The following is a 15,059-nucleotide window of genomic DNA, read 5'->3' as shown; positions in this document are numbered from 1 at the left end:
CACGGCCTCGTGGACATGGTTGTAGTCGACCAGAACGGAGATCTTGCAAAGAATTTCGAGTGTGACGGTCGTTGGGACTCGGCTATTGCGGCCGTGGACGGCATTTAGAATGATCAGCAGGGCCTCGGCGTCCCAATCCTCAGCGAGGATCCGGTGACGACTTTCCTTGGTAAGAACGGACTCCTTCCAGGGCCCACTGAGCGCCGCGTTGCACACGGGTGAGGCAGACTTTAGATGGTGGGATGAAACAAGAAACGTGATGGGTTTTGCCGAACACCGCGATCCGCTCGTTGCAAATACCGGTTTACATTCCGATGCCGGCGCCGATGCCGATGCTGGTGCTGGCGCAACTGCGGCATCCTAAACGGCAAATGGCGCATTTGCATTGTTTAGAACGAGAATGGTATCACCGTTCGAGGCAATCTCGTGGCCGCAAGGCTCATCGGGTTGGGGAGTCAAAGAAAACGTGGCTGGGACGGTGACCGGGGGTACGCGCGGCCCCGACGGACTAGGTGTCTCCATTCAAGCAGAAAGAGGAGTGGAACTTCAAGGTTGGGCTTGACAAGCTGCTGCCATGTTGCGGCTCTTGGCTGCTCGATGTTAAGTATTGAAACTTTCTCATCTCCCGGGACGTACGGTGGGCCTCATCATCAGCCCCGCATATAGGGCTTGTGTTGGGGTTGGTGCCTAAGGTGGGATTGGATGCCTGGGGTCAGGTATGTACCTGTAGAAGGTAGTACCTTTTGTCTATTCAGTATCGCGCTGTTGGGCAGCTTACTTAAGCATCATGCCGCGTTATTTACCTCGTGTTATGCGAGAGTTATACCTGCTAACACGATGAGCTTTGGAACAGCCGGTAGAACGTGCGTAGTAAACTTAAGAATTTCACATCCCCCCTTTAAGAAACGTTATATGGAGTATTCGGGAGTGATGTGGCTGTAGACGGATAGCAACAGAAGGCCGTGTAAAACCGTGTAGGTATACAGGAGTTTGTCTAACTAGATTTATCGAAATGCAGGCCACTGCAGATAATTATTAGCCTGAAAATTACAAGGTGGTTTCGCTAGATTATAAACCGTGCCCATTGAGTTGGGGAAAACTGCCCCCAGAGAATAGGGTCCCTCTGGTCACAGTGGTCAGAGTGACACAGTTGCTAGGATGGCACCCCGGGGACTGGAACTTGCCGTGGGCCCATTTTCCTTTTGCATCATAACTAAGGCCGTCCTGGCCATTGCTCCTTAGATAGGAATCAATTCAGCTCTTTTCTACACCTGTTGCAGGCTCAATTGACGAGCTTTTTTGGCGTGCACAGTGATCCCCCTCCGATCAGAGGGAGCTCTATCTGCACATGTTGTTTTGACCTTGTTTAGGCTGCAGGGACCCAATTCGTGGTGTCGCCTGGCCTGTCTTGTCTATCTTGTCTGTCGGGTATTCGGCCGTCTTTACCCTCCCCCTTTGTTTTAATAGGTGTGTGGGTGTAGATGTGTGTTTCCGCACTATTTCAATAGTAAGATCCCTACCGCTCGACTATACGCGTTGAACGTTACAATAGGTGCTATGACTTAGTAGCTCTTCAACTTCATTACCGTACGAACCGTCTTGACCATACAAGTTACGATAGGCACTACATGCTATATGTCCCTTATACTATACCGGCTAGCAGAGCCTTTACTGACCTGGCTTAAGGTATGTTCTTCCTATTCGGTACTTTCAGCTGGATCATAGGCATCTTTATCTGGTTCTTCATTCCGGAGACCAAGGGTGTCAGTCTTGAGAAGATGGACGAGCTATTCGATGTGACTAAACTGGTCGAGAAGGACGTCGAGGACGCTTCGGAGAAGCCTGTGAACGAGATTCGGGGGCACAATGTCGAGAAGGCCTAAAAACGGTTATAGATGGCGCTGCGACGACTCTCGGTTGAGATAGATTGTGTTTGAATGCGCTTGGTACCATTTTAGCCTTGTCTCTGAATGGTATTAATGCTATCCTTCCCCAAGTGTGACTCCTGTTGCCAGGAGGCCACACCTTCGGCTGCAACATAACGCGCGTATTCTCCATCTATCAATCCCTATATGACAGGTCACTTCCTTCCCACGTTTGGTGATTCAGATTTGTGTGAAGAAAGCCAATGCATCCATTGGTAGATTAATTAGTAGTAGACCGCAATATACTGGTTTATGACGGGAACGCCCGCATAGGTAATTTTGAGGACCATAGCTGGCTATCGAAACCATTACTATGAGTCTATGATGAAAACACTTTCTGTTGCTTAGTAGCCAATTAACTGAAGCCTAGAGGACTTACAATGTAGGGGGTTACCTTGACCCCGTCCATACCCAAGTACCATTTTCCTCTCTTATCACTACTTCACTCCTACATCGGCACATTGCTGTTTGCTGCTACCTGTACCTTTCGTATAATAGCCTGCCCACCAGGGCCCTCCGCCGGTCTTTCGTCCTTGATACCTGCATCCCGAGGCGGGTGGGGGGGGCGGAGCTTAGGGCGGTTGATTAATTTAGATACCTTAATTACTGTACATTACTGTACTACAGTAGATTGGATGGGGAAGAGCGTAAGTCGTATTCTGACTCAACCTTGCCCCGCACCCTGGGTATCTTATCCAGGGCAGGCTAGGCCATCCTCCAACACAGAAAACCATCAACATTTCCGGTTGAACTGAACCACACACCCAATATACAGAATTCCTGTATCAGTCCTTGACCGGACCGGAGGCATAACTTGTATATTTCACCACTGTCTCTTGTGTCGCCAATCCAGCAGCATGAAGCCAAGCCAGCTTCCCTCGCGCAGACCGTCGGTTGTGTCTTGGCGAATTGTACTACTCTTCTCCACAGCCGTGCTGCAACTGGTCGCACTCCTCCCAGATCTCATCGCGGCCGGCTTTTGGAACCCGCGGAAACCCATCACGCTCGCCAGCTCCGGTGGCTTTGCCGTCGGCGGCACCGTCATTGTGAACCCCGAGAACGAGACTGAGACGCTCCACTGCGATCATGGCTACATGGAGTACTTCAACCCCTGGACGCCACGCAAGACCAGCCTCGTAATGTGGCACAGTTCCAGCACGCAGGCCTGGCAGAACCGTTGGGACGGCGGTCCGGGCTTTAAGGACATGTTTCTTCAGCACGATTACCCTGTCTTTCTCTGGGACGGACCTCGTGTCGGGAGGGCTGGCTGGCCCTGTGTGCCCGTCGAGTACACGCCGGCCTATCGGGATCAGGAGAACTTTGTCGGTTGGAATTTTGGTCCTGAATGGAAGGTCTGGTGGTCCGACGTGTCCTTCCCAACCAAGGATGACGAAGCCTGGAACCAAGCTACGAGAGCCCGGTATGCCGAGTACGATACGTGGGAGGACGTCCAGCTCCAGTCTGCCGCGGCAGCCGGGGCCGCTGACTCGGGCCGACTCGGCGACAGTATCGTGTACCTCACAAACTCGGCAGCCGGCTATCGCGCGCACGTTGCCGCCACTCGGAGCTCATCCGGAAATATTAAGGGCATAGTGTCGTACGACAGCATCGGCTGCGTGCTCCCCGAGTCGGCCAACATCACCGGCAACACAAGCGACGGTTTTGGCCCTGCCGTAGTCCCGGATGAGGATTTCCAGAAGCTGGCTGATCTGAAAGGAGTTCAGTTTGTATGGGGTGCTCACCGTGACCCGAACTTTGAGTTTGTTCAGATGTCTTACAACTGCACGACTTGGATCAACAAATTTGGTGGCAATGCGGAAGTCTTATGGCTTCCCGATGCTGGTCTGAAAGGGAACACACACATCCCGTTTGCGGATATGAACAACGAGCAAATTGCGAAAATTTTAGGAAAGTTCCTCAAGAAGAACAAGCTAGACAGACATAAGATGTAGCCTGTGCCAACTTGTTAGACAACCGCCCAATGGACGTTGTTGAAGAGAGGGAGACTACCGGGGTAACCAGCGCACTAGGTATATGAGGCAGCCTGATGGCAATCAAGTCGAATCAAGCGCCTTACCTTTCTCTACTAAAACTATATGTACGTTAACGGGACTACTACTGTAAGATAGATCTTGAAGAGTTGATTCTAACAGTATATAGATCTATAGGGTAGGATAGATAGTAGTTCCAAGGTTAGCCGAAGTCCTCCCTTCTCTATATATATAAGTCAAAGAGTTAACCGCTATAACTCTACCAATATCGCCTGCACTTCAACGAGACTTCTACCAATAGACCGCCGTAAAGAGAGCTATCTAACAGTATAAATACTATCTATCCTACTTAATATCTTCTATTTTGCTGTGACATGAGAGCCAATTTTGTTCGCAACGGCCTCAGACCAGCTTGCGTGAGTTTTGTCAATACGATTTGATTGGCTTATTGAAGTGGGTCCATAAAAGTAGGTCAACAGGTACAAGCGGTACCTCACGCCCAGCAGGTCTGAGCATCTGAGACTAGTTCTTCCAGCTGCCGGCCTCGCAGTGCCGAGCAGGGTCATCGTTACTCCAGGTGTCGTAGCCCTAGGCAGTGGTATTGGGTCTCATAGTGGCACGCGAATGAAGCGGCGTACCTGCTCGGTGCAAAGCAATTGGATCCTCGACATAGGTACTGAGAAGCCAGTTGACTTAGCCATATAGCCTAGTCCCTCACTCGTGTGACTCAAACCAGGCTTGTTCTCATTCTAAGTGTCCCATCGCCTCCAGCTTATAGACCCTGACGCCTCCCGGCTAGTTCTGCGGAAGACTTTGTAAGACTCTTAAGCCCTTTACTGCCGAAGAAGAGTTCAGGTCGATGGATGGGCTGGTGACGATCGGCCTGCTTTCTAGATGCAGGGGGGCCAAGCACCCGTTTAAGATGTTTGTAAAGGCGAATGATCTATTTGAGTGGCAATGAGAGAGCTCGAAGCTATTTGGACTGGCTCGGACACTAGATAATAAGAAAACCGAGGCAAGTTGCTGGTTGCTCCCCCCCCCAGATAGGGGGTGAGGTACCTTTTTGACTGTGTAATTGCGGGCCTAAAGGAAGGCTGGAAGTTGATGCAGAGATACATCAGAAAGAGCGCCTTGCGTACGTCTCTACATGTAGTCTTCAATACTAGTACCTTTGTAGAAGAAATAGCAGGTTCCAACTCCGTCTCTGGTAATAGTTATGAACTTTCAAAAATAAATTTCAATATATCTTAGAGCTGGAAGAATGAGGCCATGTATCAGAGACTACCTAGGTAGGCTACCTAGGCTTCTGCGATTTGTGAGCGCTCCGTGTCGGGCAAATTTTTGTTGAAAGTAGTATGTCTTTTGTTCCCAATTGGACAAGGAACGGCTCCGGTCCGCTACGCTTGGCTCTGGTCGGAACGTGAACCTTCTCAGATCACCTAATTTCATAATTACCTGTATCTGACGATGGCGCATTGGCGTGCAGAGCTTGGCTCTGTGGCACGACCCGTTGTAGCTTAGGCTGAGGGCCCGGCTCAGCTGAACAGCAAGCTGGCAGGTGGCGATGGCGTCGCCGATACTCCCGAAGATGAGCGCCATTTGTGGAGGGGGTGCTGCGGGACGCAAAAGGCTTGCCCATGGGCAAGACCCCGGGGGGCGGGGTAGTAGTTTGCAATTTCTCGAACCGCCTTATCTCCATCCCTAGATACGTTGCGTAGGTGTGCAGGCCATCTAGGTGCATCCATACCCGATTCGCAGGATGCTGCAACATGCCAAAGATGGCACTGCATGAGAATGCCAAATCTTCAGTTCTCCGGATTGTGTACTCGGCAAGCGCGCTCGACCTCAAACCGGATGCAACACAATCGGCGAAAGTGGAAGAAGAGCGGCGTCCCCCGCGTCTGAATGTCGGCCTGATTGGTGTGTCACAAAGGAACGGGGAGTCCGTATTGGTGCTTCATCCAAGAGGATCTTCAGCTCGCGATTACAAAAGTCCTATCAGGTGATGGTTTGGCCTAGGGGTTGGCACATCCGGCAATGCCAAGTACGCACATATCAATATTCATGCAACCCAAGACAAGGCTGTGTCAAGGTGGCCAAACTGCCGACTTCTGCTTGATCTCAAGGCTTCGGCTGCAGAGCCCGAATGCAGGACTGGCGCTGATCACGGCGATGTGAGGAATGATAAATCATAAACCGGACGTGGGGACCTTCCCCCGCTCTTACTGAGCCTTGCGTCGTAGGAACTCCCAAGATGGTCCATTTCCCCCCCCTGCTGGCGGCCGTGACCATGCGCGGACTCACGTTGGTGAACCTCATCTGGTTCATTCCAGCCGCAAATTCGCAACAAGCAACCTTTAATCGCATCGAAGAGGCTATCCCCCAGTTAACTGAGATTCCGGAACCGCTCGCCTACAATCCGGTGGGCGGCCTTGACTTCCGTGTCTGTTGCCTCCAAGCCGTCAGGGAGTCATACCGACTCAACAGCGATTCGAGACAACTCGAGGCCGCCATCCCAGAGAACGAGCTCGTTCCCTTTCTTCAAGTGGACCCGAGCTTGTTCCCGTTGCCAGAGGACCGCTTCCCCTGTGGAGCAAACTACGAGGATGATCAGGACGGCACTGACCCTGTCCAAGTTCCCTACCGGTGGTGTGCTGCCAATTGCCCAGGATGGCAGAGATCACACAACAGGGAAGTGAGCCAGTGGATCCAACCCTTTGTCGGGTACATCCTCCCCGCCGCCGTTTTCGCATTGAGCGTAAGCCTCTTTCCGTCTAAAAAGATCTGTATCCATTCGTGTTCTTTCTCACACCGTTTTGCTCTGCACCCAGGTGCCGAGAAAACGAATGCTCAACATCCCCGACGGATTGTTTCCGAACAAGGTCGATGCCGTCACGAACAAATTCAGGGAGATACGCAACGCAGAGGGCGTTTTTGACCACGCTCAAGTTGGCGTGTTCGGCGTCGTCACCATTCTACTCATCGTATTGGACATCATCTTTCGAGCCGCGCTAGCCGCCCTCATTGGCTTCATCGATACACTCCTTTGGACAGCCATGGTCTTCTCAACCGCCGCACCCATGATTCTCAGTGGGCTCTATGAGGCCAATGTCGACCGGCAAGTCATCTCCTTTGTTAAACGGCACACGGGAAGCGCCGATGAAAAAGCATCCTCCAAGAACCCAAAGAACCCTCCTGCTCGGTCCCCGTCAGATGTGGAAAGCGCACCGAAAAAGGAGCAGGAGGACTGTAGAGCTGCCCATAGGATTCATCTCCTATACGCGGTTTTGGTGGGCAACCTCGCGATTGTGGAGCCTTCATCGCCCAACGGCACCAAAGAGACATCCTCAGAGCCCCCGCGCGCATCCGCAGATGCGTGGTCCGACATCGATCATCTTGTCGAGCTTTTCAAGAACAGCCAGCTGCCAGGGAGAGAGCGGAGCGAGCTGGAAGTCACGAGAAACCGGCTTCACACGATGCTAGGGAGCCAGGCAAGGTTCGGTGTCACCGTCGCCGCTGCACTCTGCTTCTTCTTGGGTTCATTCCTTGTCAATGTCATTGGCAACCTGGAAGACCTCGGCAACAACGACACGTCTCACGCCCTCGCCTTTGGCGAATGGTGGATGACTATCCCCTTCGTGGCGATTGTCGCAGGGTGCCTGCTAGCGGGCAACAACCCCAACACGCTCGCTGGCATCATGTCAGGCCTCAACTTTCCCGCTGGACAAGTACGAAGAGCTGTCACTGCCACTACTAGTACTTCGGACGGGAGTAAACATCCGGGTAGTCCTCCGCTCTGGAGCATCGAATTTTTCCGCAACGTTGTCATGCCATCCCTGTTCGGAGACGTGTACGAGCCGGTTTGGATGTGGGAGCGAGGTCGGAATAAGAGACGCTGGATCGAGAAGGTCCAAGGGACGTATGCGAAAGAGCCGACAGGTTTTACCAGCGTCTTTTTTCGGCACCGCAACACCGAGATTCCTGCCACCACCGTCCTTGAGTGGCTTGCCATTTTCTTCCTAGTCGTTGCCCTCCTCCTTATCCCTTTCACCCTCGCATTCCTCACCTCGTACTATACCCCAATCATTGGTCTTGGTTGTCGGAGCTTTACGTTTGTCCTCTACTTTCTCTTCCAAAGCCTTCTTTCGATTTTATGGCTTATCGACTTTAAAGGGTCACGGAACACATTTGCAAGGGGACCCACACCGACCAAAGACGACCGGCTCATCCGATCCAAGCCCGGAAAATGGATATTTGGCGTTCTGTTCGGCGTCTGTTTCTTCTTTTCCGTCTTCAGCGCTCTTGGGGGAACCTTCATGCAGATCGCAGGCGTTTACCGCAACTGCAAATGTCTGGTCCCAATGGCACATTGGAGTAATCCTGATAACTTCGTCGTTGTACTTTCCACCAACAGCAGGGATGATATCCGGTACGCCGAGCAGTACTGGAGAAACAATGGCATTGCGGCCATTGTTCTTCTTGCAATCGTGTGCTACTCGGGGTGGTGGTATCAGCGGCACTGGCGACTGCAACTTTCTGAAGCTATCAACGGGGTTATTGATGAAGCTGAGAGCGCCAAGGCTAACGGTAGCCATGTTGTGGCGGAGAGTGGCGAGAAGCCTAAAGACACCACTACTAATAATACCCCTGAGAAGGGGCCGGTCGTTGCAGCAACACCGGCGGCTGAGGGTGAGGCTATTACACCTGCGGCCCGAAGTGTCTAGCTGGGTAAGTTACTAGGTGGCTTCAATTCGGGAACTGCTGTCGGGATTTCTACCAGCGGTATAGCGAGCGCTCTGGGTGCATGATGAGCAGAAGGCAAGGACGGTATTGACGCCCTTGATCGGCGAGTTGACGCGTCCGTAATATTGGCTACGACCGTTAGTGAGTTATGCTTTTAAGGCAGGATGCAAAAGTTGGGTTGCTCTCTTTGTGTTTCTTTTCTCTTCTTGTGTTCCCTGGTAGCTCTCGGTGACGGCCCAATTATTAACGTACTACTATTCTAATATGTTATTCTATCTACAAAGATCTTGGTCTCTCGGCTCCCAGTTCCTAGCCCCAGAGACTGTGCGTATTTGAACGAGGAGGGTTTCCGGTAGCCCGACTATAATAGAATTAGATCTCAGACGATGGCAATGGCCAAACCAGCGCCGGGGTTATGTACGATTTCTGCCCTCCCCCCCTCTCTCCCCCCAACAAAACAAAACTTCCCCTCCTCCGGCCTTGCGCGTGCAATCGCCACTCCACATTCGTTATTACAGACGAATGTAGGTAAGTAGAATTTGAAAACTAAGAAGTCAGCTGTATATTGACTTGAGGAAAGCTGTCCCTAGGGACTTGAGTCCACTGATCAAGAGGAGACCCTTGCTGGGATGACGTCTCGGAGGCTGGATCTTGCGGGGACCTATTTTTTCTATACCTGTTGGAACTACAGTCTGTGGCATCCACTGATCAATTAGACTCGTTGGGCACAGACCCACACCTCTAGAAGGTCTTCATCAATAGGCCCTTCTGTTGCCATCTTGTTGTTGCAGATATCGCTTAGGAAACAGGGGGCTCAAAAGGATGGTCCCTGGGAGCACCTGTTATATGATCCGATACCTGTCGGTAGGTGCTCCCAGCTGTATAAAGTAGGTCGCTCATTTACAACAACGATCCTCATTTCCAACAATACCTTAAGTAGAGCCGTCTAGTCCATTGATCTTTAGACAGGACATCGAATTCTATATCTTTTTCTACAACCGTTACGGGCTCAATTTAAGAGCTATCTTTCCGTGCGAAGTGATGTCGCTAAAAGTAAAGGGAGCTCTATCTACACATGCGGGGTATTATCTTTGTCTAGGCTACAATGGCCCGATTTGTTGCAGTGTCGCCTCCATGTCTTATCTATCTTTTCTATATAGATATTAGTTATCTTTGCCTTACCTCTTGTTTCACAGGTATGTGGATGTAGATGTGTATCTCTACACCGTTTTAATAGGAAGTATATTGAATTGATGGAAGTCTGAAGAGCAACTCTGTAGCCCTTTAGGAAATAGAAGGCTGGCTTGAATGCAAAAGGGAGCTAACATGTAGGGCTTATGTGATGGGCCACAGAGCCCCTCAAACGCCTTTTCAAGTGAGACATCGAACTAAACACAGTGTTGGGTGGCAAGAGCTGGTTCAAAGGCTCGTCAATTCGATTACCGCAAGTGTGTATATACCTCAGCCATGCCTCATCCAAGTAGACACAGTGTGGTGATGTACAGAGTTTGATGGGGGTAGATCAGTCTACCTTATACCCAACACAAGGTTCTTAAGGGTATAGCTCAACTGGAGGCTCAACTAGAGGGCCTACGAGTCAAAGGTGGTAGAAAAGTTGAAAACCCAGGACTTCACTCTATCTAGGATAGCAGCTAAGAACTAGGGACCAGGTCTAATCAAGGCCAAAGAGGTCTCTACTACGTATATCCGGAGTGTTATAGCCGTTAGAGCTATCAAATATTACCGGCTTACAACAGTCGATGGCCAGCTATAAGGTATAGCGGCTAGGCTAATCAAGGTCTGTCGGATGCACAGCACCTCTGAACGTTCGGAGTTAAATTTAGGATGGAAATTGAGGGTATCATTTTTATTGTATGTCTTTTGTCTAACGGAGGTAAACTACCTTCTTATTCCCAATTTCCTGGACTACGAGACCCGGATTGACGGGTCTACCGAGAGATCGGATCACACTTGTCTGAGTCGCACTAACCCGGATCACATTAGACCGGGTCGCACTAATCCGGATCACACTGATCCGAATTGATCTTCGCAGATCCGGCTCCCTGACCCTTTTGACAAGATCTAGTCAAGAAGCCTTAGGATAGTAGCTAGGACCTATAAGGCTATCTCTATCTAGAACCTCGTATTACGTGGTAGAGGTCAGTATTGCTCAGCAGTATCTGGGCCCATATCCCATCAGAGATAACAGCATAGAGGTCACCGCTTATATCTATGAAGATCTCCTAGATTTGTCTCTAGAGAACCTTCATTCAATTAACGTACATTATCAGCGAGCGACGCATATCACCGAGCGACGCATTAGTAAGGGCTTAACCGGCATTGAGCTCCAGCACTAATGGATCATTTCCGGCTTAATCCCGTTGTTAGTACTGCAGCTAAATGTCTATACAGCCCTTACCAATGCGTCGCTCGGTGATATGCGTCGCTCGCTGATAATGTACGTTAACTATTATTATCACTTATTTTACTATAGATTATGCTAGTATTTATAAAGTGCCTACTACAAGAATCGAACTTTAACTTTGTTATTTCTGATGACGAGTGTTACGTGGGAAAGTCAAAAATAGATGAGAATTCATTGTTGTCTATCTTGCACTGCAAAGAGTGCGGGAGTCCAGTAATATATGACAGGAATGGGCCAGTGCCCAGGGAGGGTTCTAGAATCCTGGGATCACATGACCCCTGGGATTTTGGCCGTCTGGCCCATCTAGGCTCCCACCACGTAACAACGAGGATATTGTCTTTATACTAAAACAAGGTACTACGAGTATATTTAGCAAGCTTAGAGGAGTATCTTATTTGGAACTAGTAATTGTTAACGTTAATAACTATCCTACAAAACTATAACAGATAAATGATGAAGATTTCAAATGTACAAGGTAGATGTATAAGTTTATTATCGATAATCCGATAGTTATTTTGTCTAGAAGTTGACTAACAATGCTATTTAGTGTCGGAAACACGGCACCTCTGAATCTTGGGAAATGACAGTTGCGGATTTTGTGTGTCTTGTCTTGATTGATTGTCTCTCGCCCTCGTTTCCCTTAGAGAGCTTACTCTGTCAGAAGGGTCATATGTCAAATGTCAAAAGGATCAGGCGCTGTCAAAAGGATCAGGCGCTAGTCCAAGGATCAGGATCATAGGATCTAGTGCAGGAGGCAAACCCATATATTCTAGTCAGCTAAAGGAAGCTGGCAGCTGACTGCGCCACTGTACAGACGTCATCTTGTACGTGTATCTCGTCTATAAAGGAGTAAGCTCTCTAAGGGAAACGAGACATACAGAAGAGACAATGAACACAATCAATCAAGACAAGACACAAAAGTCCTCAACTGTCATTTCCCAAGATTCAGAGGTGCCGTGTTTCCGACATACTCCTTTATAGACGAGATACACGTATAGGATGACGTCTGTACAGTGGCGCAGTTAGCTGCCAGCTTGTTTTAGCTGACTAGAGTACATGGGTTTGGCTCCTGCACTAGATCCTGTGATCCTGATCCTTTTGACACTTAGAAGCTGTATAGTATTATATTACTTGTCGGAAACGATATTTCCTCTACCTATGAACAGGAATTCTCAGAAGAAGTATAATTCAAAGATTATCTAGATAGTTAGAAACTTAACTACTATATACCTAGATAGCATATTCCATATTATATTAAGAATGTAACGAGAGTCTCCAGACGAAGGTCAGGAGGACCCGCCGAATGATGCTAGATGATGTCACGATACAGGATAGATAAGAACCCCGTGAGGGAACTCTCTCACGCGGGGCACTTCTGATCCGTAAGGATCAGTTGTCAAAAGGATCAAGAAGCTGGATCCTGGATCTGCAAAACACGAACCCGGATCAGTGTGATCCGGATTAGTGCGTCTCGGATAAGTGTGATCCGATCTCTCGGAGACCCGTTAACCCGGGTCTCCGTGGTCCAGGAAATTAGGAATAAGAAGGAGGCTCACCTCCGTTAGACAAGGAAGAAAACAAGACATCCTCAACTTACATCTGAATTTCCATCCCAAGTTTAACTCCGAACGTTCAGAGGTGCTGTGTATCCGACAATTAAGAGTCTTATTCGCTCAACCTCCGATTAAGCCAGCCAATAAAGGAAGTATATTTAAAAGCATCTCTGAACCTGATTCAAGATGACTGCTATCAATAACGATAAGACAGTCTACCTGACTAGTTCCGACGACTGGGAATCCTGGAACCTGCAGTTCCAAGCCTAGGCCGTTGCCGGCAATACGTGGGCCCAGATTCAGGGTCTTACTCCATTCCTCAGCGAACCTACGGCTCCGGACCTAGCACGTCATAAGTATAAAAGCTCTACCCAGTCAACTATTACGGCTAGAGGGCGTACTGAATCTGTAGTTGAGGACGACTAGACGGCAACCCCGGTAACGGGTTCAAACTACGTTAGCAATTGCAACTACGTTAGTAATTGGAATCAGCGACCTTACGGCAGACGGTTTTCGTACCTTCTAGCTCGAATGGTCTATTTACCAAGCCGAGCTTAAGAAGTATAAGCAACAAACCGATAAGATCGAGCGGCTGAAGCAGTGGATTCTGAAGACAGTCAGTCTACATTACCAGCTTACTTCCTGCGATCCGACCGAGACAATCTCGGAGTGGTATTCGGCTCTTTAAGCCCAAGCCGGTATCAGTAACGACAAAGCACTTTCAGACGCTCGCGAAGTCTATCGACAAGCCGTCAAACCCCTCGTACGAGTCCCTAAGGACCTAATTAGGTGGTCTGAAAATTGGGAGCAAGCGTTCTCTAATGCCTAAAGGAAGAAAGTTTCTGAGGCTCTATCGACAAGTGCCTGGTTCCAGGATTTTACTGATGCGGTAAAGCCGATTATAAGTCACTGGGTTATAGCCTATAAGCTAGTGAAAGGAGTAAAGGCATTGCAGTTAACCCTGATCTACCGAGAGGTGGCTAACGACTTTCGGGAGGAGGTAAAGCAGTCAACGAGAGCCTGTAGACCGGGTAGCTACCGGATAGTAAAAGGCGCGTTTGGCCCTTCCTTCGCTGCCACAAAAGGTGGTAAAGAGACCTATCAGGAGGACGCTTCTGATAGCGAAGTCGGCCCTGGTAGTGATAGGGGGGAACAAAACAATGGTCAACGAACGCAATAGGGTGGCTCTGGCGGTAGCAAGCCTAAAAAGCGGAATAAAGCTCCGGGCAAGGCCGAGACCCCAGAGGGCAAAAAACCTAAAATAGGGTTAAGGAAGGCCTTAGGTACAGCTACAACCACATATCCCTATTGTAGCCAGTTCCACCATTTGCAGAGATACTACTATACCTTTCCGGAATTAGCACCTGAAGGTTTTACTGAAAGAGACCACATTCGGATCAGGGTCGACGAGGCCTTAAAGGATCCAACGTTGTAAAAGGAAGTCGAGAAGCTGAGGCATCAGATAGAGTCATAGAGTTAACTAGGCCGGAAAATCGGCCGCTACCCTAGTAGTTTTCTAATTGCAAAGACAGCCCTCTTAACAGCTGAGTATCCTTTAAAGAATTCAGCTATCCTAGACTCTGGAACTACTATTCACATCTTTAATTAAAGACACAGGTTCAATAATTTCAAGAAGGCCGAGCCTAGCGATTATGTATGGGCCGGGGACAGCCCAGTACCCATCCAAGGGTACGGAGATATAGATATCCAGATTCAGGGACACCAGCCGTCACAACCTCAATAGCAAAACATAAGGCAGCGCCGACAAACTACCTACGTCCTACGGCTTCGAGACGTGGCCTACTGCCCTAGGTTTGTCTACAACCTAGTGTCTTTATAGCAGCTACGAAAGCAAGGGATCTGGTAGGATACAAGTCCTAGTAACAACTGCTTACGGAGATCCAACGGCTTCGCCCTTAGCTACCTAGTAGATCGATACAACCAGTTTGTTCTAGAAGACCTACCTCGCTCCTATTCCAATATAGCCTTCGTCACGCACTACAATAAGTTCAATATATATACCTAAAGACGGCCTAGCAAAGCGATTACTGACTTATAGCATTTACGGCTTGGCCATCCTGGCCTACAGGCGTTGGAACACCTGGTCCAGCATACCCAAGGCATACGAATTAAAGGGCCCACCACAGTCGAATGTGAGGCATATGGAGTCTCTAAGACCAAGCTTCAAATTTGCCGGCAACCTCGAGACCACAATGAAGGCCCAGGGATACGATTTGCTATAGACCTCTTCGACTTCAAGGAAGGGTATAACGGCTACCGATATCTGTTATTAATAGTCGATAGATGGTCCGGGTTAGCCTAGGACTACTACCTTCAAGACAGGGAGGCCGAGTCCATTATTTCAGCACTCGATCATTTCTTTGGTACCCTAGAGCAACAATACCAACTACAGCCCAAGGTA

At 49.4% G+C, this 15,059-nt stretch overlaps 3 protein-coding genes across 3 annotated transcripts; all 3 read left to right on the top strand.

Annotated features, from left to right (window-relative positions):
• Positions 1–837: 837 nt before the first annotated feature.
• On the top strand, positions 838–1,883 carry MFIFM68171_06669 (uncharacterized protein; the record flags this gene model as incomplete). Its single annotated transcript, XM_071062089.1, has 3 exons — positions 838–863; positions 1,509–1,552; positions 1,687–1,883. 3 exons carry the CDS (start codon positions 838–840, stop codon positions 1,881–1,883), a joined length of 267 nt encoding a protein of 88 aa, XP_070918190.1.
• An 899-nt stretch (positions 1,884–2,782) lies between these two features.
• Positions 2,783–3,877, top strand: MFIFM68171_06668 (uncharacterized protein; the record flags this gene model as incomplete). The annotated part of the gene is made up of 1 exon (XM_071062088.1): positions 2,783–3,877. The coding sequence occupies one exon, from the start codon at positions 2,783–2,785 to the stop codon at positions 3,875–3,877; it is 1,095 nt and encodes a 364-aa protein (XP_070918189.1).
• A 2,293-nt stretch (positions 3,878–6,170) lies between these two features.
• MFIFM68171_06667 (uncharacterized protein) lies at positions 6,171–8,640 on the top strand (the record flags this gene model as incomplete). Its single annotated transcript, XM_071062087.1, has 2 exons — positions 6,171–6,674; positions 6,748–8,640. 2 exons carry the CDS (start codon positions 6,171–6,173, stop codon positions 8,638–8,640), a joined length of 2,397 nt encoding a protein of 798 aa, XP_070918188.1.
• Between the last annotated feature and the right edge of the window lie 6,419 nt (positions 8,641–15,059).

This window comes from Madurella fahalii, assembly GCF_045866475.1.
Source record: "Madurella fahalii IFM 68171 DNA, scaffold_3, whole genome shotgun sequence".
Classification (NCBI taxonomy): domain Eukaryota; kingdom Fungi; phylum Ascomycota; class Sordariomycetes; order Sordariales; genus Madurella; species Madurella fahalii.
This window is presented reverse-complemented; position numbering and strand designations above follow the sequence as displayed.